Raw genomic sequence first — 24,982 nt, 5'->3', positions numbered from 1 at the left:
ATTTTGTATTCGGTTACTGGCACACTGTGTAGATATATGTTATACCATTCTGATGCAGATAAAACGTCATTCGTCATTACTAGAAATATTTATTAGAAAGCTTTGATATTTCATAGACAATAACTGTTTAGTGTCTTTAAATATCAGCTGTATTTGTACGAGGCTAGGAAACAAGGTGTATGCGAGCTTTTAGCGAGCTATTACACCTGTTTCGAGCCGAGTACAAATACAGCTGATATTTAAAGACACTAAACAGTTATTGTCTTTATCCTGCAATTAATTTCTATTTGTTTTTGCTTTCAAAGTCTGAAAAACTCACATTTGTTGTATTTATTTTCGATTTTAAATGCATTGTTTTTTGTTTATTTTACCTGTTTGGGGCCCCAAAGCGTAGTAATATTAGATAAATCACACAATGGTACGCTGAAAGAATCTCGCATTGTCAACAAAAATACATCGCTCAAAGATAATAATTATTTATTATAACATAACAGCAAAATTCAACAGTAAAATATAATAATAAAACAGTGTCTAATTTGAGACAATAACGTATAGTTTGTCCTACGCTTCACACTCCGTGACCTTCACTGATCATCGATCGTTGCTGCATGATTGATTTTTTGTGTGTCACACATGTACACATTTAAGTTTTGAACTTGAAGATTTGCGCCATAAAAGATGGAGTTTACCCGGCTATTCATGTTTGTCTGTGAACTGAACGTTGGTTGTGGATCTGAGAGCGGAACATTTAGAGACGGAACATGTAATTCAGGTAAGGTAGAGACAGTAGAACTGGTAGTAGACAGGTCAGCTACATTTGGTACATTTTCAGTTGGGTTGCTCAAAATGTTTGAAATTTTTCTATGTTTATCTTCATCCATTGAGCTGTAATTGTTAACCGAAGTAACACTTTTGTGGCCAGAAATCTGCATGATATCTGTATTTTGTATGTCATTTTTGCGCAACTTCTGCACCAAATATTTTCTTGCACTATGGTTTGTCAGTCTTTTGTCCTTGTCCAAATCACCCTTCTCTTTCATTATTTTCATTATATTAGACAGTTTTCTTTCCCCAATTTTCTGTTTGATGTACCATTTGTCTGATCTTTTATCATCTAACGGAATTGTCCTGGGTGCAATGTAAAAGGGACTATCTGGTGCGCTATATTCTGATGGTCGCTTTGATGCATACAGATCATAAAAAGCTAGAGGATTTCTGTCACCCGGATATTCATACATTTTTGGAGCAACTTCACGAACATCTGCAATATTATCCCCTGTACGCGTTTTAGTTTGTCTTTCATTTAACTGTAAATATCTTGTCCCATTAGATGAACTGTGTTCAGTTATATCCCCCCATCTGAAAAAAAAACCAACAGTTTTATTTCATGGAATACTATTCATGTACACAGACATAACAATGTATTGAAATAATATGAAATCTTTGTTTTGCAGGTTGGTACTGATTGGCGTATCCTGATAAATTCCATGACAGTCAGACAAGAGTTTTCAGCGTCATGCCATGATGGGAACGAATATGAAGATGAAGGAAAATGTGTGTTTGGAAATCTCAATGCATTATTCGATTCAAATATGTGTTTTGTGTCTGTTAAAAAAGCAACGGAATATAATGTGAATGCTCAGTTTGAAATATGTCTATCTTTGGATCTAATAAGATACATTTTAATATATAGCGTGCGAATGATATTCCGAAGAACATGAATGTGGTGAAATGTATTTCAAATGAACAGAACAGTGCATTATGGGTTGATATAGAGGACGTAAATATGTATATTACACATGAAATTTAAGTGAAATGTAAGCAGAATATTATTGATGCAGCACACAAGTTGTAAAGTATGCAGAATTTGTTGGCAACACTTTTGATATTGATCAATTTGATGTTAACATTTTTAAAATATATAAAGATTGATAAAAATACATTATAATCACTTTTATATTTTTTTTGGCTTGTTTTAAAAGGCTCACCTGAGTGTATAATGCTCTGTGACTCCTCTTAATCCAAAATGAATTGAATTGTTAAGCCATATGATATTCAATAATGCGTGTGGGTTGGAACTTCCAAGAAGATTTTTCTCAAATAGTAGATTTATCTCATCGTCAGTTAATGGATCTGCACGCTGTGGTTTATTTCCTTTTCCTTCCTTTTTCAATGCTTTTTGTTTAGCTTTTAATGCATTCCTAGTTAGGTTGAATGTGGTATCATTATGGTCTTCTGTAATTATTGTGTGTCCATATTTATGATATTTAAGAGTTCTGTCAATGCTGCCAACCATACCTCTCAGTGATGACGGCTCATATTCATTACCATCCTTTTTTCGGACTGTTAATAGGAAATTTGCCAGCACAACATCCAATTCTGCGGTTGGAATTTGGTGAAGTTCTCGGTCTTCTTTGATTAGTTTAAGGAATCCTGTAACCAAACCCAAGTCACAGGCAGTTTTCTTCAATGTGTTTTTATTTTGCTGGCCATCTATGAAATTCCTGACATAACTTTCATCCATTTCAATAAAAGACTGATTGAAGTGTGGGTTAGTAGCTTGGACATTTGATGTTTGGTCACTGGCTATCTCTTTCTGAGTTTCTGTGTTTTGTACATTTTGTATTTCAGACATTTCATTGTTGTTTGGTGCCAATGTCACAGCAATATTTTCTGTGGTGGGTGCAGAAATTGTGTGCTCTGTTATTTCTGTGTCATTAACAGGTTGTATTATGTTGAGCAAAGCCTCTGTTAACTCATCATCATAGATTTCACCCTCAATTTCATTCATATCATCCAAATCAGACCACGGACCCTCAAGGCGAAAATTTGGAACCTCCTCCATTTTCGAAAGCAAAATTGAAGCAGACGACAATAATGCATTTTTGAGATTTTAAATATAATAATTATAATAATGGAAGACAAAAATATTTCATTTTTATTTAATAATGCTCTAAAGAAACGATTGAAAACATAAACAGAACGTAAATACATAGTTCACACAAAGGTCAAACCGATACGTCATTGGAATGTGGTTGCAATACACATTCTGAGGTCACGAACGAAAGTTCATACAATGCAGTACACAAAAGTAGTCCGGCAGTAGGCGGAGCTTAAAGCGTTATCTGTATAGTATACAGATACAGCATAGCGATATCTGTAGGGCTGTATCTGTATAGTAGAACACCCAATTGCAGGATAAAAGTAAATAACTGACTCCACCTGCATTTACACGTTCAAGTGCCATCATCAAACAATGTAAGGTTTTGACTTTTGACTTTCTTTTCCATTTAGCCAAAATATCTTCCACCAAACAAGGCAAATCTTTTGTAAAACTAAATAAACTCTGCTCAACTTCAGTGAAACTTAACCCTAGTTCTATTCCCAACTGCAATGGACAATTTCCTATCTTGTTTGACAATTCTTTCAAATGCTTGTCACTTGGGATGACCTGGAGATTTAAGTCTGCAATTTCTGAAGCAAAATAATAGTTCAAGATGCATACACAAAGATACAGTAATGTGTTTTTAATTTAAAAGCAGTAGAAGTATACTGCTATTCACGGTCCACTCTGTGTTTTTGTTAGATGCATTTATATTTGTAACCATCCGATTTTTATTTTTATATTGTACTGCTACACCACTGTTCCATACTTCCGCTGATATGTTTAACCAAGCCACATTATGTATGTGCCTGTCATAAGTCATGAGCCTGTAATTCAGTGTTTGTTGTTTGTTGATGCGTTAAATATTTGTTTTTCGTTCATATTTTGTACAAAAATTATGTCATTATTTTTCTCGTTTGTCTTTACATCTGACTATGTGGTATGGGCTTTCCAGATTGTTGAAGGCCTTACGGAGCACTAATTGGTAACTTTTGTGTCATTTGGTCTTTTGTGAAAAGTTGTCGCATTGGCAATCATACCACATCTTCTTTTTTATACCAGAGCCCTAGCCATTTATAGAAGTTTTGGATCTCAATTGAAAACTCCGTAGAAGAAAAAGACTCACTCAACTTTCCAAGTATATATTTATCGTCATCGTCATTGACCATCAAAAACTAGATTTCCAGTCTAAGTTTTTTTTAAAGTTTGACAATGTTAATAGCTTGTGTACTATTATTCATTAGAGTAATTTATAACGGACAGTTTATAAAAAGACGAAACTCATCTTCCGCCCAAATAAGAATAAAACAAGGAACAAGTTGATAAGGAGTTATAATGTAAATCTATATAAGATGTGCTTATTCTTGCTACGGCAACTAAGCATTGAGATACATAACATATTGATATTTTTTTAACTTTTCATAAATGGGAATTATTGTAAAAGCCGAACAACAGTTGAAGCGGCCCAGTTGTTGTTAAAATGTCATCAAACAATCAGGCTTATAATTCAACAGTAGCCGAAAACAAAACCAATTCCGCTGTATTTGTCTTGTACTTTTATGTTTCTTTTAGTCGCATGACTCTATTCATGGCTCGGTATTTGTGCTCCTAGCTTTCAGATTTTAAGCTCCATGCGTTGCCGATGTGGAAGGGTTCCCGGTTTTTTCGGACGCATGAAATCTTGATAGTGGAGTTTGACATTTAGTTTACCATATGACCTATATTTTACTTAATTTGGACTTTATGGGAGAAATGTTTGATATAATTATGTTTTACTAAACAATTTGTAACATCAACGACACAAACAATGTCTGGAGACACCACAAATTTAATGTTAAGTATCAGTGAGTGTGCCCAGTTTAAATATATGTAAATCAAAATTTAATTAATTTTCGTGAACAATTGTACATTGACTATATTTGGTTACGTGATACTTACCCAAGAACTCCGTGTTTTCTCTGAAAATCTATTTAAATAAAATGTTATAACTTTTGAATTAATGGACATGTCAGGTTAACATTGCTTTAATGTAGTAAAATAAACTGACAACGCCATGGCTAAAAATGAAAAAAAAACCCACACAGACAAATAATAGTACAAAAGGCACAACATAGAAAACTAAAGACTAAGAAACACGAACCTACAAAAAAACTGGGGTCAATCTCAGGTGCTTCGGGGAGGGGGGGGGGAAGCAGATCCTGCTCCACATGTGGCACCCTTCGTGTTGCTCATGTTATGACAAACCTGGTAAAAAATCGGTAGGTCGCATTCGTGAAATGGTAACAGGGTTGTAGTTACGTGTACGGCATAAGGAACATATTCAATTTCATCTGTGAAACAGATATTCTATAACGGTCAACCAACTCGATGGCGTCCGTAAAATTTACGAAGGTATAAAAGATAAAGATATATCCAAAATGTGCAATAATATATCTCACGCGATTATAATGAAGAGGTTGTGATTTCCTGGTTAGGTCATTAAAACAAAACTTTAATTTGTCATTTGCTGCGTTTCCGCATTTAACTATCACGTTATAAATCCGACTAACCCTGTCTGTCAAAAACAAACCCAAGTTTATATCTATATCGAACTAACATGTCCCCGCTCTGATTATACATTTAATAAGACGATGAACGGGCAAAAATCCCATCATTCTATCATCGTCATAATACAAACGCGATAGATGATTTTGTAGAGACTGGAGGTAATGTAGGAGCCAGCTGAAGCCCGACTTCGGTTGTCGGATTTTCTCCCTGTGTTGAAGACCTATTGTTGACCTTTGGCTGTTTTCTACTTTTTTATCATGTTGTTGTCTCTTTGAAACAATCCCCATTTCCATTTCCCATTTTATTTTATGAATTTAGTATACATTTATAGTTTAGCTATAGTTAACAGTTTTAAGAACCTTTCTATCTTAAAATTATCGGATGACCAATTAAATAATAATTTCATACGCTAGCCTATGCATGCGGTAATATATGACTCGTAACTATAATGGTGTAGATGCCGACATACTTTGAATACTACAACTATTGGATAACAAAAGAACTGATCATCAAATTCAATTTCAAAATCATGCGTAATTGTTTTAAAAGAGAAATATTATGATTAACGAGTATTTATTAAAAAAAGAAGCTTCATGAGACACCGACATTCAAATCAAAACACTAGAAAGCCATTAATATGTAAGACGAAAAAGCATGAAGCGGTTTATGAAAAAAAAAAGAAAAGCGAAATTCATCTTAATATGGCAACTTGGCCAAAATGAGTAGAAACTTAAGTTTCATATTAAATATTGTACCTGGCATAGCAGATGACTATCAAGCTCTACTGCTGTCAGTGCATCAGAAAGGTTTTGTAGGGTAGGTCTTTTTAGTTTTGCTAGTTTCGATTCTTTCCAATGTTTCAATGCCATCGACATAATGCCCTCTGAACTGTGACCAGCAAACGTGTATTCTGTGCTTTCCCACTCCCTCTTTTCCATACCCAAGTGAATATAAAATTCTTCGAACGACTTTATTCCAATTAGACTTCCCAATCTAACAAGATGCTTATCACTTGGTTCTGTTCTCAATTCATTAAAGGTTAGTCCTTAAAGAATATAAGCTATTTTGATATATATTTAACTGAGATAAAAAATATAATTTGTCCATAGAATAAGTTAAAAAAAACAAATATGACATGCTTTCCAGTTTGAAAATACATGATATTTTTTTCCCTTTTTTGATCTTTATGATCTATATCATATTTACATCCAGGATTGTGATAAGACTAAACGAAAAGTATCGTGGAATTTAAACATACAATGATTAACACAACGAATTCCATATATTTGGATCTACTTTAACTTCCTACGGGAGCATCTCACACCAACCCCGGTTTTAGTTGTGACATGTGTTGTTCAATCTCTCGTGTTGTATGGAGGGGGTCTCATTCGAGGGTTCAGATCCCGGATCCCGCTTACTGTTTTGACATATTCCCGTAGCCCGCTTGCACAAATCTATTATTGTGATTGTTTCGAAAACACATGGCACCTCTTTAAGCGTAAAAATATCATCATCTCTTTTAACATAATATAACTACAAACTAACCGTCACACACATGGCTACAAGTCTTTTTTGTCTGAAATTGCAAAAAAGATTTATTAAGTTTCATATTGGTTTTCAACCTGAAGTTCTATTATGTGTGCAGTGATTTTATTTTTAACAACAGGAGTACTATTGTCTGTAATAACTTAACACCTTTATTTTATTCACAACCACATGATATCGAGGTGCATTCTGTAGTTATGTTTGAATTCAATATACGTAACCTGTTATGTGGAATAATTCATCAACATTTCTGTTAAATACAAGCATTGTTAATTTTTATTTATGATCTCAATGATGTAAGCATTCATATATGGACATAATTAGTGCACAGTTTTGTCACATGAAAACTACACATCAACTTGTATCACAAATATTGTTGCTGAAAATAATTTTAATTTCCAGAAGTAGCAAATCTACATTTGTTTCAATACCACGGACAAATATACATAATTTAGGTGTCATTAAAACTTTAACGGTTCATATACAACAGAAACAATAAACGGTTTACAAAACAATAGGCAATTACTTGTTGCTCTCTTCAAAGAAAAGTTCAGCACTCCTCTGGTAATGAACAAGGATATCAAAACAAAAAGGCCCTGTCAGTAATTCTACAATTTATAATGTGATTGTTGGTTATTTGATAAGTTGACTTGTCTGTGTGTATGTTTTAGCAGTAAAGGGAATTCCTTTAAGATATCATTTGAATTAAAGTCTTTACCATGATAGTCTTTATGTACTACATATTCTACTAAATATTAAATTATAAATCTGCTAAATATTATCAGCACTTAGTTGATGTGCTACTGGAATGTACATCATCGGCAATCAATAATTCTATGACGCAAGAAAGGGCATACATGGTGATTTAAACTTTCCAATTATTAGTTCGCACTATTAATTACAAACAGCCACCTTAGCGTTTTACCATAATATTTGTAGATAGCCTACCACCAACACAACTTACATTAAAAATTAAAAAAACATCAATGGATTTATTAAATCTGACTGAGCACATACAACTCGACTTTATGTATTTAGCAACACTTTCTCAGTGTAGAGATATACCGTCTTTGAAGCCTAATGTTGACACATAAACATTCGAGCTGTAAATAAAGACAACGGTGGTATACCGCTATTCAAAAGTATCAAATCGATTGAGGGAATACAAATCAAAGTTATAAAACAAAACCGACGGAAACACACCATCTACAAGAAGAAAAAACGGAATTACAGAAATACTGATATACAACATAAATAAACGCCAACATACGTATAAAAGAGGGACGAAAGATACCAGAGGGACAGCCAAACTCATAAATCTAAAACAAACTGACAACGCCATGGCTAAAAATGAAAAAGACAAATAAACAACAGCACACATGACACAACATAGAAAACTAAAGAATAAACAACACGAACCCAACCAAAAAACTAGGGGTGATCTCAGGTGGGAAGGGTAAACAGATCCTGCTCTACATGTGGCACCCATCGTGTTGCTTATGTGATAACAAATCCGGTAAATAGTCTAATTTGGTAGGTCACATTCATGAAAGGAAAGGGGATTGTAGTTACGACGTAAGGAACATATCCGATATCATTTGTGAAACGGTTATTCTATAACTGTCAACCAACTCGTGATGGCGTCCGTAAAATTTACGAAGGGATGATTTCAATTTCACCATTTGGAACTCTTGGTTTAATAGTTTCCTCGTGAGCAGCAACCCTCTATCAAGAAAATCATGATAGAAAATGCAAGCACGGGAATATTGTATCAATTGGGAGATATATACCCCGTATACAGGTGCTGCTGGAATGTTGCTACCTAGAAATGGAAAGTTCAGAATTGGAAAGCTGAAACCGTCTCTTTTGTCTTAAAGTTTTGTTTTCAACCGACCCTCATTGTCAATTTCTAGATTTAAGTCAAGATATGAGGCCGACTTAACTGTATCTGTAGTATCCTTTATCTCTAGCTCGATCGATGAGATATAAACTGACTATTTGATAACAACTGCTGTATACCTGACTTGTAATGCCATTCGAAAATTCAAAACTCTGTTCGTTATATATGTTTTGTTTGAAGCCGTTAATCTGTATCACAATCTGGAAAGGACATATATTAGACCTTCAAAATTCATAAATATCTTTAATTTCACAGGGATAGATGAGACCCAACCACTCACTGAACATGCTGAAATGAGACAGTCTTATATCTGTTATAAGAATTTACCTTGTAAAAGAGCCAATAACGTAGGTATCTAGTCTCATGTTCTTTCCCCTTTCCGCATATCCAATTGTCAATTTTTATTACTTCCCGCGAAGATCTAAAACAAACGTCACTGCCACATTGAATGCCCAACTCCATAGTGTATAGTTCGGATACCTTTGTTGCTTTTAATTTCCTACCAAAGCTGTTATAATGGAACAAGAGACACGATTCAAGAATCCTTGTCAGACATTCCTGTACGCTTGCTGCAACATCTGGTGATATCGAAAGTAACGATATTTGGTTCGTAATGTATACCATAACCTGATTGTTGTCTATAGATATTCTGAGTTCATTATCCTCAGTCACGTTCAACACTGCGGCTTTATGGTAAATACAAGGTTTATGACTTTCATCTTTCAATGGCCAAACGTTTATTGTTGCTCCAATTAGTTTGTATGCAAGTGAAGTAGGAATAGAATGACTAAATAGAATATACCTTAAACAAATCGTTTTTTCTTTCTGATTATCCAGGAAATAGAAGTTTGATTGGTTCTTAGCCTTGATTGTGCAAGGTACAATGTACATATCAGAAAAAGGTGAATTAAGTTTTAAACACTTTGGTATTATCAGAATATCTAAATGTACGAGGAGTTGTAAAACAAACTCTTTAATGATATCATTTGGCATATATTGATGAAAATAATCTTGTTTCCATATTTTCAAAAGATCTGTTTTATAGATTTTCCCTGTGTCAGTCATTCCTTGCAGTATGTACTTAAGGTGTTTGTCTGTCGGAAAGAACTTCTCATCTGTCACAAAAGACCTCAATATGTTTACCAATGCAGGAGGGTGAATGATGATGAACTCGTCTAGTCTAGGAAGGTTATAGTACATCAGTTTACCAAAAGAGTGTTGGACTAAAAGAAATTCGTCCAGTTGACGTTCATTTAAAGCTAAGTCTTCATTCAGTAAGTTTACATGTTGTAGATCTTTCTTTGATATAATGTTTAAGTTCTGAATTCTCATTTTAGAAATTTGCAGCTCTAATGGAACCCATTGCATTGGTCGACGCTGACCCCATGAAGACTGCCTCATTGCAAAATAGACAATTTGATCTGTCAATTGTTGTATTTCAGCGTCATTTTTATCCCGACTGTTTATAAAATAAACTGTGTCAAAGTGTATGTGATTTTTCTTCTCATGCCCGGAAAACATCTGCTTAATATCTCTTATGAATGTTTCCTTCACCATTGTTGTATCTTCCTAAAAGAGAATATCAAATTAATACATGCATTAAACATTCACATTTTCGCTTCAGTAATATAGAGCAGAATTGAGGTATATATAACTGGGAGTGAGAGGCTAATGTACTATCAATTTCCTTACGACTTAAACGATAAGTAGAAATGCGTGTTTGAAAATTCATTAGAAGTACCAGAATTGATGACATATTTAATACGTTTGAACGACGTGTTTTGCAATTGACAAGCGGTATTCCTAGTAAACCTACTGAGTACCTTTGCCCGACGACTCAGTCTTGTTTAAGAAAGATAAACCGCCTTTATAGAATGCTATATGACTGGTGATAATGTATTTTTGAAACTTTATATAAAATAGAGGCCGAAGATACAAAATGGTATATCAACACTATACTAGTAACATAAACATAAAACATCGAAAAGACTGACAACAGTGTACACCATAGTACATTAACAATTTCTAAACGAAAGGGAACATATAAATCATACATAACTTCTATGGCATAGGTGCATTAGTATTGTCACCAACAATTTAATAATTTGGAGAGAGGACGTATTGTATTAATGACTCATACACTTATACAATAAAGGAATAAGCCACCTTTTCCAAAATAAAGAGCAAACAGTTTGTTCCAAATTCCTAACGAAAAAAAAAAAACATTCTCCCGAAGTACAAATCATTGTTAATACAAGTAGTTTGGTACTTATTGTTGATGAAACAGAAGTTTATAATATTGAGATGATTCGAAGAGCATTTGGCAGACGAAGCAGCAACACATTGTTTTAAAGGAAACTATTGCAATTATGGTATTCACTGACTAGTCGAATGCGGACATCAAATCTATTTCATTTGAATTGCTATACATTTTGTCAAATTGGGAGAATCAGTTTCATCTACACAGTGTTAGTTTTTATTCATGTATGAAGGCACGTTATCATACATGTAATCTATATGGTGGATTACATCTCCCTTATTAGGTCTAGGTTTGATACTTCGGTACCTTTTTGTAAAGGGAATTTTCATTGTATTTTCTTTACAGCCATCTGTAGTTGAAATGGGTATGCTAATTGCAGAGGGAGATGGGATTATGGGCGGTCTAAATACATTAAAGAACTCTTTTGAATTCTCTTTGATGAGTGAACTATTACGAGGCAACAGTTCTATACCAATATTTCAGTATTCTTTTATGCAGTGCCAATTGCATCCCGGTCGGCATTTCTGGCAGAATCTGCTTATTGTGCTAACTGATACTGTTACAGCGTTTGATGTCCTGGATATTCCTACAGTTACTGTCACGAATTTGAAGCAAAAAGAACAATCAACCAATCAATATGGGTCTTATCATTTTCAGAGTATAGTTTTTCAGTTCTGAAACGTTTGGGTAAGGTTACTGAAAAAGCATCACTTAAACCATTGATTGTCGACATGCACATTATATCCTATTAACAAATGATAAAATCAGCTTAAAGTCTCTCTTGCAATGTTTATTTACCTTGCACATATCTCTGTGAGTTGCAGCAAATAATATCATTGGCATAATATCCTCCGTATCTTCCGTGTACGTCAAAATAGAATCAACCCAGTGTTTTAATATAGCTACAAACCAGAAATTAATTTAAAAAAAAAATCTTTATTTACTTTCTTCTGACATTTCTATTTAACTTTTAACTCTCAACTAGTTTTTGTTTTAAGATTTGACATTACATATTAAATGTTAAGCATAACCTATTGAACCAATTTTCTCCTAATGATTAAGCCAATGGATTATTCAGGTAAGAATTGTTTTTAAAATATCATAGTTTTAACCAAACGTAAGAACAATGTTTAAAAGGTACGAACTTTATTGTGACTATTGGCGACATGCATTAGGTATTAACAAACATTAGTTTATTGGTAGCACGGGGTTTTACCAGGATATATCAAAGAAATCTTTGTTACTAAACACACAAGACAATCATCAAATTGTACTTGTTTAATATGTATAAATCAGTATACAATCGCAGACAAACATGTTTCGAATTGATTGGTTGGGCTGCAATTTGTAAATAGCATAAGGGCATAACAAAATGCAAAATACAACTAAGTTAAACACATAATTCTTCACTGCATACTTCTAGCATTTTTTTCAAATGTCAACGGTGTATTTACTTACATGCTGCAGTTAATCCTTCCTGGTATTCATCGAGCTTAGTGTGCAAACCAAATCTACAATCAAACATCAACACAAAAGATCCACTGTGTTGTATAAAAAGTTGATGTGTCATATCATATGATTTCTGGCCCCCAAAATCGATAAGATCTGAAGGTGCTATTTCAATTCTGTATTTTCCATTTCTAACTTCTTCTAAAATATCTGTTTGCAGTTGTAGTTTCTGGATATCGAGTGTTTGTATCTGGAGTGTTGCTGGAGTGATACCTTCGTTTAAAGTTGAATGACAGTTACATTTCACAACAGATTCAGTCATGGATAGAGAACTTGGACTTGCATATCGGTCTGTTAAAGAATCTGTTGCTTTGTAAACGTCTAGTGAAAAAATGCTCGAAAATGCAGATTTGATCATATCCATTTTCCCTGTTTGTTTGGTTTCATTAATCTTTGTTGTTTTCAGTCCATTTTCCTGTTTTGATTTCTCACATATATTTGGATCTCCACGAAGAATTTTTGCCAACACCTCATGTCCCCTTTCACCTGAAAAATAACTCTTTATGTATAAAGTAAAATCACAAAAACACTGAACTCAGAGAAAAATCAATTCGGAAAGTCCATAATCACATGGCAAAATCAAATAACAAAACGCATCAAAAACGAATGGACAGGAACTGTCATATTCCTGACTTGGTACAGGCATTTTCAAATGTAGAAAATGGTGGATTGAACCTGGTTTTATAGCTAGCGAAACCTCTCACTTGTATGACAGTCGTATCTCATTCCATTATATTGTCACCAATGCGTGAACAAAACAAACAGACACAATCAAATAAGGATATCTAAATTGAAAAAAAAACCTCAAATAGTATAATGTTCATACCTAAAGTATAACTAAACAAGATAGTGTCCATAATACACAGATACCCCACTCGCTCTATCATTTTCTATACTCAGTGATTTTGCATTGAATTAAACATGTTAAAATGATCATGTTATAGCGAATATATTTATTATGTTTCATGTTGTTTGGAATTCAATTTGATAAATAATACTACCTTGACCAAAAGCTTTCACACAAAGCGGTACAGACTCCTTTATTTATTTTTTATGACAACTTGATACATGAAAGGAATCAAAATTCTTTATATAAAGCTGGGTCCACTTGAATTATTTGTTTTCTGTTTAATCGAGATCATTTTCAAACGAATTACACCATATAACGTAAAGATAAATTTGTTCAAATGACAGCATAGAATTATTGCAGTTTGTCCAAAAAAAAAAGCACTTCTTGCGAAATTACCTTTTCTTAGCGGAACCATTTTTTTCTTTTCAATATCAATACCATTTCTGCCAAAATATATGACCAATCCATCTGTAGAATTCCACTGAAGTGGAATATCTTCTCCGATAAGCATACTTGCTAGGGTACTCTTACCTGCCTTACAAGGGCCCCCTTAAATTAAAAAAGTCAGCAATAGAATAAAATAAAACTTCAATCTTCTTCAATACAACATGGGTTTTACTTACTTAATTAAAGATTTGAAATACATTTATAAATAGGGATTTATAGGTTTAAAAACGCGTAAGAACGGGATTTTGCTTGATATAAATTCGAGTTATTTAATTTCAATACAATAATAATGGCGAGAGTTTTGTGTACTATTTGAATTGAACAACGAGAGTTGATATGAATCGATATCCATTTCTTTAAATTTGTTAAACCTATTTCTCTTTTGGTCAACTCTCTCATTGTGCTGAATTTAAAAAAAATCAGTTTATCCTATTAGTCATTAAGTTTTAAAGTCTGAAATAAGTTTGAACACGATAATGAATTTACTGTCGTTTATATGTAAACAGAAACACGTTATGTACATGAACCGTGTGTTACTCTTCATGATGATTTACCGATCTTTGTAGATGATTATGATGCTAAGAGGGGAATATGAATATTTATTCAATGCCACGTAGATAGTCGCAACCAATCAACTATTCATTAAACTGTCAGAGATATTTACAGTGAAATATCTCAATTGTTACATGATTCTTTTTCCAATATAAACATATTTTAATTGTCACATTAAAAAGAACTGTTTAGGTCCTTATTTATCGGTTTCGATTTTGCGATATATGAACTGTTGTAGGCATTAGAAAAATGTGAAAGATACCAAAAGGACAATAAAAGTAGAAAATAAACTGACACGCCATGGCAACAAAAAGAGACAAAAAAGACAGACAACAGTATAAAACACAATATAGAATAAACTTATAAACGAGCAACAAAACCCTGGTCAAAAACCGGGGGTGATCTCAAATGCAGCTGAGATATTTGAATACTAGTATGTTAAAATAAGATGGATAGCAATTGTGTTGCTTATTATAGATTAACGAAGAATGAATGTAGACTTCAAAATAAATGGTCAAGTGAAATCATACTGCCAACTAATGTTTATAGTTTCTTTTTTCTATATTTTAAATTGCTATATAATGATATATTGTCCATTGTGTTGTACTTTACTGATACATTGAAAGGAGCATACATAAGTAATTCTTTTACATATGAAAATAAACTACCTAGACTCAAGCGGTTTTCGTAAGACAGATATTCGCCATGTGACAGCATACGTTGAAATTCCCTTGTACCAACTAACCAGGGAAGCTGAATATCCTTTTCTAAATAAAATGATTAAGAAATTAAATTAAAAAAAAACAAATAGATTTTAAGACTCCCCACAAAGCATTTTAACAAACTACTAAACATTAAATAGCGGTTTTTGTTATAACATGATAGAAACTGAATAGTTCCTGACTGATTTATTATCACTATTAAAGATAATGCGATTTTAGAGAACAAGTCAATCATGTCAATTGTTAACAAAGTTTATGAACTTGAACTTAGATGTTCAAAATATATACACGAATTTAATCAGTCAAATCAGAGCACTATGTCCAATAACACCGACAAAAAGACATTTAAAAAATAATTGCTTAAAAATTAACTGCATGATAATATTTGCAACAAAAAAAAAAAAAAAAAAAAAAAAAAAAAAATAACCAATAAAAACGTGGATCAATACGTTTAAAAACAGATGACATGAATATTTATAGTATACAGATGATAAAGTATCTTTGCCCTATACTATAAAAGTGGAATGAAATTAAATTCGACGCACATAATAATCTACTCCTGAAAGTATACACTGTATGATGATTTCCACATAAAACCAAACCTCCAACCAACTACATGTGTAACTTTGTCCCTATAATAGATTTAAGCAGAATGCATTGCTTTATTTCGATGTCGGAACATATTGTGGATTGAAAATAACATAGTTGAAATCTCGTCTTTTTTTTGGATTTTATAACATGTACAAACAACAAATATCTGTTACGTATGGATTAATATTGAATAGTTTATTTTAAATGATCTAGAACGCGATTGTTATATCATCTCTACTGTTTTTAGATCATGTTAAATAAGTAAAATTGAAAATGGAAATGGGGAATGTGTCAAAGAAACAACGACCCGACCATAGAACAGACAACAGAAGAAGGTCACCAATAGGTCTTCAATGCAGCGAGAAACTCCACTATACAAGTATCTATACTAGTTCAATGATAATGTACGTCATACTAAACTCCGAATTCTACACAAAAAGCTAAAATTAAAAATCATACAAGACTAACAAAGGCCTGAGGCTCCTGACTCAGGCGGAAAAATGTGGTGACATATTTTGTCCATAGTAAATAGTTTTGTAAAATTGAGAATGAAAATGGGGAATGTGTCAAAGAGACAACAACTCAACCATAGAACAGACAACAGCAGAAGGTCAACAACAGGTCTTCAATGTAGCGAGACATTCCCGCACCCGGAAACTCCAAATTGTACACAAGAAACTAAAATTTAAAATAATACAAGACTAACAAAGGTCAGAGGCTCTTGACTTGGGACAGGGGCAAAAATGCGGCGGGGTTAAACATGTTTATGAGATGCCAACCCTCCCTCTTTACCTCTAACCAATGTAGAAAAGTAAACGCACAACAATACGCACATTAAAATTCAGTTTAAGAGAAGTCCGAGTCCGATGTCAGAAGCTGTAACCAAAGAAAATAAACAAAATGACAATAATACATAAATAACAATAGACTACTAGCAGTTAACTGACATGCCAACTCCAGACTTCAATTAAACTGATTGAAAGATTATGTCTTCATCATATGAATATCAGGCACAATCCCTGCCGTTAGGGGTTTAGTATCATACCACCACAACATATATGGGAAGAACATAACCCGTGTCATGACAACAACTGGTTTTTAAATAAATGTGTTTAGTTTCGATGCAAAGACCCTATCAGTGTATAAATATTAACGCCAACATATGCAATCTTTAATGACCTGACAACAGTATCGTAACTATAAGTCTATTTAAAGGTTTGTTAGCCTCTGAGGTGAATACTGACATTTTTTGCTTTATAAAGAATATTTCCATAAAAAATTGGATGTGAAATACTTGAACGTATAAGAAGTCTGCATGCTGAGCTTTATTTACGAATGATGTCCTTATACCGATGATAAAATTTAGTAAATGATTTGACTAATTTATGATATCGAAAAACCTGGTGTAATAATTTTTCAGTAATACACATAATTTCTCTCGTTAAAAATCTAAAACGGTGTTATATACAAGAGGGAATCGTACAAGTTGATATATATAAACACCGTAAGATGGTGACAAGGGAACATCACCATCTAAAAACGGAAAATTAAGGATAGGAAATGAACAATCATCTCTTTTAAAATAAACTTCAGTATTAAGCTTTCCGTTAATGATATAGATATCAAGATCGAGGAAAGGGCAGTGGTCATTGTTAGTATTAGCTTTATTTAAAGTAAGTTCAACAGGATAAATTTCTTCTTGAGTACACATACTGTAGTCGTCATTATTAAGAGCCAAAATATCATCCAAATATCTAAAAGTATTATTAAATTTGTGTATCAGGTGTTGTTTCGATGGGTCTTTGCTGATTTTTGTCATAAATTGTAACTCATAATAGCAATACAAAAACAGGTCCGCAAAAAGTGTATCATTCTGGCCTTACAATATATAATGCAGAAATCTATATATTCGCAAATAAAACGAATCTATTTGATACGAAAATAAGGAGATGTGGTATGTTTGCTTATGAAACAATCAAAACTGTTTTCACTACCCATACTTGTATCTGGTTTTGACATATCTGTATAAGTTGATCTGGTCTTGTTACTAGCAATTGTTTCATTGTTCCCGTTAACAGTTGATTCTTTATCGGTGTCAATCAATGTGTTCATCTTTTCCTTAAAATAAATGCCAACAAATTTTGTTTGAATGTGGAATATATTCAAACGTTCTCATCTTAAAAATTAGAAAACTCTAATAGGATTGTTTGTTTTGTCTTACTGAAATGCACATAAAAAGGTAATATATGATCATTAATGCTTCCCATCAACCGAAATATATGATAGTAAGTGAAAACTACAAATAAATGCTTTAGGGGCCAGCTGAAGGATGCCTCCGGGTGCGGGAATTTCTCGCTACATTGACGACCTGTTGGTGACCCTCTGCTGTTGTTTTTTATTTGGGCGGGTTGTTGTCTCTTTGACACATTCCCCATTTCCATTCTCAATTTTATTCATGACGTTTGAGTGTTTGTTTATATTAAGTAACTTAACTGTTCATTGATAAAATAAGTCACAAACGCAGAAAGATAGGTACTGTCTTTCGGTCACTGAAAAAACAAAAGGAGAATAAGTGTTATCCTATTTACTTTTCGTTACATATCTAAAAGAACATTACTACAAAACCACGACTCCCATTTTAATATATTTTTATATATTTGCATGTGATTAGAACTATGTGTTTTTGTTTTAACTTGACACTATATGCATACCTTAAGATGTTCCAATGTCTTTTGGTATCTAAATGTAAAAAAACTGTCCTTTCTTCGTTTGTATGTTACTTCAGCTAACTCATAAGGTGTCATGGCCTGTAACACAAATATGTTATAAGTTACATGTACAATATGTTTGTCCAAAATAATAATATAAACCATAATTAAGGAGAATTGTTAATAATCACTTCCGCTGCCCGTGTCACATACTAATTGAGCAAAAGATTCACAAATTATATTTCATCAATATTGAAGAATTTCATATCAAACAGCAATTCCTAATTGAAATTTGTCTGGAATAAGGAAACAACAGTATTTCAAGTTTAAACGTTTTACATAGCTAAAAAAAATATTACTGTATTCTAAGACATTCAAAGTTGATGGTACTCATGGTACTGTTATAGTTGTTCTAAGACAAAATTCACGAAACTATGATTGTGCATTATTTTTGTCAAGAACTCTTAAAATCAACCGCGAAATTAAATTAGACTTTTCATAACATATTGCATTACACTTGCTTATGAATAACGTGTTGAATACAGAGTGCAATACTCAAATGCTGTCAAAAAGATATTTAAAAGAAAATTCTTGTTTTACTACATTTACTACCAATGACTACGTTAGAGGCCTTAGTGTTTTTGATACTTCATGTCAGTAGCTGTGATTATTCTGTAACTGGAATAATATATCAAACCTTCTTTTGTTCATATCTATGTATTAAGATTTGAAGTATGAATAATTACTAATTTTAAAAATTAAAATATGAAAATTAACTGCGATGTTCACTTTGTCAACCGTCCCAGTCCTTTTTTAATATCATTTTTTTTTGGTAGTTATCTTGATATTTATCTTCTAAATCGGTTCATGAAATTTGAACATTAGTGAAGTACTGCTGACAAAATTACCTCATTATTTTTGGCTAACAAATTAGCGCCTAGACTAACTAAGGATACCGTCATCTCAATTTGTCCCTGGCTAGCAGCTTGATGTAGAGGCGAATCGCTCTAAAGAAAAGCACATACAGATACAGAGGGTTTTTTCTACATTTGTCGTCAGCATAAACATTTCACTTCTTAATACAAGTTCTTATAAACGTTCAAATCGCCTCCATAATATGTTATACTAAACAAGGGTTTGAATACTATATTTGTTTTTAAAATTTCACCTATGATCTTCCTATAGTAAATGATCAGATGACTCCACAGCCTTATTAATAAGCATTTGAACTGCGTGTTAACCAGACTGGCGTTTTTGATATTTCTTCGTAATTTAGTTCCAACTTTATTCATGAATAGGCATGAATTCATAAGTGAACTTTGATTTTTATACGTACTTGTATATGATGATTCAATCACAAAGATATTCATCAACGTATTCAATTAATTATTCTCAAGAAATGAAAAGTCTGTTTTTAAAGTGTTTTTGATATTGGAGAGTCAATTAAAATATCAGAAGTGCTTCATGCTACCTTAAGAGCTCTAAAACGTATAATACACATTACGAAAAATGTTAACACTTGGGTATACTAAACAGAACCCAAGAAAGCTCACATATCTAACAACTATTAATGATACAGAATGACAAATGGCAAACTAAATATAGATTTTTAAATTTGATTATTGTTTTGATTGTTTTGAAAAGGCCTTCTTAATTTATTTCGCTCCAGTTGGAACCTTTTGTTCCTTCCATTTACATACCGCAGCTACAGGTTTATTGTACATATTATTTGAAAAACATATGTTATTCCACATCAGTCTTAGTTATCAAGAAAGACTTATTTATATTCATACGTGTACCTTTGCATCTTTAGTGTACCACGCCTCTTGTCTGCACATTTCTTCGAGAATATGCAATGGTGTTTTGCCCTATAATAAGAAACATATCTATAAATAGTGCAATCAAATAAATAATTAAATGTAGCAGTGGTTAACCGGTGGTAAATCGACGCACGTAGAGTTACTCCCGTTTTCTGTTATCTTTGAAATTTAAGTGCAAAGCATTTGCTGTTAAAAAAAGAGAAAAAATAAACTATTATTACAGCAACTAAAATCGGGACAACATAAAATATTTATGATAAATTGTGGTCTTTGGACAATTTGGGGATAACAACTTCCATCATTTCATTTTAATGATCATATGGACGTTTCCTAAATTAAGATGGCTGGGGTGTCTTCATCCATCTTAAATATTGAAGTAGCAGATTGACCTAGATCTTTAATGAAATGTGCAAATTTTGAAAGTGGTATGTTATTCACAAGTAAGACTTCATGTTCACACAAAATTAGACCTTCCATGCATAAACTAACAAAATCTGACAATTTTAATTAGATTTTAATTTCTAATCTATAGCGTTAATAAAGAGCGCTAAACCTGATAAAAACTACATTTGACAAATTATATAAAGTGTCTATATATATATATGGATTTGTATCAAACTTTCTATTTACCTTAGACTGTTCAAAAACAAAAAGTAGATAAGCACACGCTTTTTGTTAAAAGGTTTAAAACATAATATTGCAGCCTGCCATCCAAATTCATTAATCATGAATGATACGGATTGTGTTACAATTGAAACAAAACGTGATTTCAAATGTATTGGCTACATCTAATAGGACCAGAATGTTTTAATTAAAGAAATGAATCGATATTTAAATTTTCAAACTTCCTGATGAGATTGTGTTTAATATCAATAATATCTATCTTAAACTTCTTTTTGATGGCATGATAAAATTGCCAATTAGTTTTTCGTTTTGTTTAAAGTAAACAAATATTCCAAAAGACAAAGGTTAGGACAGATAACGCACATTCTAGACAAGTCAATATATTGTATTTGAAATCAAATACATGTTAATTACAACCAAACATTCGAGATAATTTTTCAGAACGACAATAAAAAAAAGGCCAAATTGATTCAGCATCAATTTCTAGATGTTGTTGTTGACAGGGATTACCTCATCATCTGTAACTTGTAAATTGGCACCAAGACTAACCAAAACTTTCACAATGTCATATTTTCTGTTGCTCACTGCTTGGTGTAATGGTGAACCCTGGCATCATTCATATAGCTTTGGTTTTCTTTGTTTGAAAGGAATTATATATACGTTTTAATTCGAAGGGATGTTTTAATCTGAAGCGAATTCCATAGATTTTTTTTTATATAAATTTTTAATCATGTCACTAAACATTTATGTTTCATTGGCACACATTACACATCTCCTATATTTATAAGGCAGTATTTGGGTTTGAATTTGAAATTGTGAAAACTAGTCTGACGCAGTTCAATTAAAATCGGCAATGTTATTGATATCAAACGACCCCCTACGCATTTGTATGATATTTAAAAGAAATTGAAGTATACAAACAAGAAGGAAAAATAGGATAGTAAGTTAACAAATAGCATACACTCAATTTAAGTGTTTATTGAACAATGGTACGCCAAAATGACAGATGTGTTCGGTTCTAGCTTCAATTGGTGTACTGCTGATTCAAACACGTTTTTATTTCCCAAGATTGTATGCATTTCAAATTTGCATTTTCATATACTAATTACAATCTCCAAACATTTGATTCTTTCCAAACAATATTGAAATATAAGTGTAACGTGTTGCATCTTTATTCAACTTATTCAATTTTGTGTATGTAGGTATACACGGATCAATATTCTTTTATATAATTGCATATGTTGACTATCTCTATTCAAATTCAGTAATCATCACGATCTGTCTGTTGTAAAGTTTACTTTAAAATACAACGTATTTTTGTACATACTAAATATTTAAAATTAAACTGCTTTTGATTACCAGGAAAGTTATTGATTATCATATGTGGTGAGCATAAAAATCTCACGATCTGCTTTTGATAATTTATAAAGTTATTATTACTTGCCAGAGTCCTGTCGGTATTAAAACGATTTTAAAGAAGTGATAAAAAATTGATAAATGATTAGCTTCTATGATGAATAATTTTCTTACTTAGAACGTTAATAGGTCCGAGTACACAGTTATTTCGTAGTGCATTTCTTTTAGACAATAAATGGATTTTTGCGCCTGTCCCTAGTCAGGAGCCTCTGACCTTTGTTAGTCTTGTATTATTTTAATTTTAGTTTCTTGTGTACAATTTGGAAATTAGTATGGCGTTCATTATCACTGGACTAGTATATATTTGTTTAGGGGCCAGCTGAAGGACGCCTCCGGGTGCGGGAATTTCTCGCTACATTGAAGACCTGTTGGTGACCCTCTGCTGTTGTTTTTTATTTGGGCGGGTTGTTGTCTCTTTGACACATTCCCCATTTCCATTCTCAATTTTAAATAAAAAAAATCCCACCTGCGCTTTCTCCATAATATTTTTACAGTGTGTTGTACTACTTTTGGGACAAATTATATCAAAATTATAGAAAACTTCATCAGCTCTAACTGAAAATATGGACAATTTTATGTGAAGGGGGTCTTGAAATCTTTTTGACAGCTTCCGATTATGCTAATTTTTGACCTTTTTCAACTGGACCAAATCACTACTTTACATTATAATTCATGAATCAATTTTTTTTACAGTGTAGTTTTATCCCCCTTCTTGCTACTTGAAGCATAAAACATAAATAAATAAATTTGGAAGGGGTATACAAAAAAATGACAAGTAACACACTGTCCACACTAGGGACTATATTCGTGAACAACGGAAATCAAGGGACGATAACTGTGTACTCGGACCAATAACCATTATCAAAAATCCTTCAATTTTGTTTTTAGTCTGCATTAAATGATTGTATCTATTGTTCTAACGTTAAAAACTTAACTCCAAGAATATTACAAAGCATACTTTAATGTAAAATAGACCACAGTAGAAATATATAAAAAGAATAGCTTATGAAACATTCGACGAATAACTAAAACACAGAACAAAATTAGTGTTTCCAACTATGATCAAACGGACCACTTCAGTCTAAATTGGTTCAACATATATTCAAATTCTATAAAATTAAACAAGTTATAGGTATTTTTATGCATAATACATGTAATTCCGTGATGGCAGACATAATCATTTACTAACCACTATTGTATTCACACAATCATACCTTTGCGTCTTTCTTGTACCAAACTGATTTTTTGCAGAACATTTCCATTAAATCCAGCGGTGTCCTTCCCTTTGAATATACATGTTTTATTTACCTAATATTTTGATTTTGATTTCTTCGGTTTTAAAAGCTATGCTTATTTTACTTCTTGTAAATCCCCTTTTTTCTATTTAAGGTTGAATATTCAAAACGGAAGACCATACTATGTATATGTTCATGCAAGTGTTCATTTGATTTCCGTTGATTAACTCAAGTACAAGACTGGTATATTTAAATAATAATTTTAACGATTTCGTATATGGTTCTTTCTTTTGTTGAACGTTTAAACACCATAGGAATCAGTCAATGTGTTCATAATGAACATGTAACTATTGCTCAATATCATCGTTATCTGTTGACAAAAATATCAAACAGTAGCGTAGCCAGGGTTAAAATGATGTGGATGCGAAACTGTTCGCACAAATTTTTTTTAGGATCTTTTATGCACTTTTTTTCCAGTCGTTTTTCCTGTATACATGTATACTCTCCCTACAATCCGACAATGGCTAGATTTTTGTTTAATTTCAAAATACCCATCAATATATAAGTTTCTAACAGAATTTTGTTGTTTTCTCGTAACTACCATCTTTAGATACAGTAATATGTGATAAGTTTCACATCCAATTGAAATATGAAATCTCAAAAAGGACCCATTACAAAGGTCCTTTTGTATATGGAACTTCGAAATATAGGCTCTGAAGTGATACCCCCTTTCCCGGAATTTGAGCCTGCACATGGGATTTTTTTTATTACTTGTCTTAACGCGTTGCAGAGGACAGAAATACCGGGCGTCTGTCATGTGTTGCCAGATTTTTGTGAAATTTAAATCATCAGCAATGTCTTTGAAACTCGCGAAAATTAGTCCTGATCAAATAATGTAACAAACTATGCCCCCTTTGAAATATAAATCATAATTGATATGCCATTGCATTTGGCCTGAAGCTTTTATTTCTCTTTAGATATTATATAAAAAAAAGAAAGAAATAAAATGCTTTTTTTTAGTAACTGCCCTTGTATATAAGAATAGATAAATATGTGCACTACGGGGACTTTTGAACTCTTTTTTTGAAAATAAAATTAATATTGTACCAAGTTTGAAATGGGTATTTATTAGCCCAGAAATGATCACACTCCATAATAAATACTAGTCGTATTTAATGTCACAGGAAACGAAATCAGGCAATGATGTGTTCGTTGTTAACTAGTAACGTTGCTATATCATCGCTCCGCTTGGTTCAATCTCAGACCAAACATGTCTGCAGGTCTACGTATTATCATCCTCTGTGCTTGCCGTTGCCGACGACGCGCTAAGACGTAGACTTTTTACGAAAAAGTTGACAGCACTTTTCTGCGA

At 32.6% G+C, this 24,982-nt stretch overlaps 1 protein-coding gene across 1 annotated transcript in view; it reads right to left on the bottom strand.

Moving 5' to 3' along the window:
- Positions 1 to 3,121: 3,121 nt before the first annotated feature.
- The window catches only part of LOC143050853 (uncharacterized), a 23,817-nt gene continuing 1,956 nt past the window's right edge, over positions 3,122 to 24,982 (bottom strand). Inside the window, exons 4-18 of the mRNA XM_076223959.1 lie at positions 23,590 to 23,658; positions 21,470 to 21,565; positions 20,315 to 20,383; positions 19,424 to 19,522; positions 18,519 to 18,614; positions 17,808 to 17,925; positions 15,163 to 15,261; positions 13,892 to 14,044; positions 12,595 to 13,131; positions 11,935 to 12,038; positions 9,204 to 10,445; positions 6,977 to 7,007; positions 6,187 to 6,476; positions 4,823 to 4,850; positions 3,122 to 3,474 (exon numbers count right to left, since the gene is read on the bottom strand). Of these exons, the coding sequence (XP_076080074.1) occupies positions 3,122 to 3,474; positions 4,823 to 4,850; positions 6,187 to 6,476; positions 6,977 to 7,007; positions 9,204 to 10,445; positions 11,935 to 12,038; positions 12,595 to 13,131; positions 13,892 to 14,044; positions 15,163 to 15,261; positions 17,808 to 17,925; positions 18,519 to 18,614; positions 19,424 to 19,522; positions 20,315 to 20,383; positions 21,470 to 21,565; positions 23,590 to 23,637 (3,363 nt within the window). The 5' untranslated portion in view covers positions 23,638 to 23,658. The remainder of the gene's footprint in view (positions 3,475 to 4,822; positions 4,851 to 6,186; positions 6,477 to 6,976; positions 7,008 to 9,203; positions 10,446 to 11,934; positions 12,039 to 12,594; positions 13,132 to 13,891; positions 14,045 to 15,162; positions 15,262 to 17,807; positions 17,926 to 18,518; positions 18,615 to 19,423; positions 19,523 to 20,314; positions 20,384 to 21,469; positions 21,566 to 23,589; positions 23,659 to 24,982) is intronic.

This window comes from Mytilus galloprovincialis, chromosome 11, assembly GCF_965363235.1.
Source record: "Mytilus galloprovincialis chromosome 11, xbMytGall1.hap1.1, whole genome shotgun sequence".
NCBI lineage: Eukaryota > Metazoa > Mollusca > Bivalvia > Mytilida > Mytilidae > Mytilus > Mytilus galloprovincialis.
Note: the sequence above shows the minus strand (reverse complement) of the source record. Positions and strands in the feature narration are given on the sequence as shown.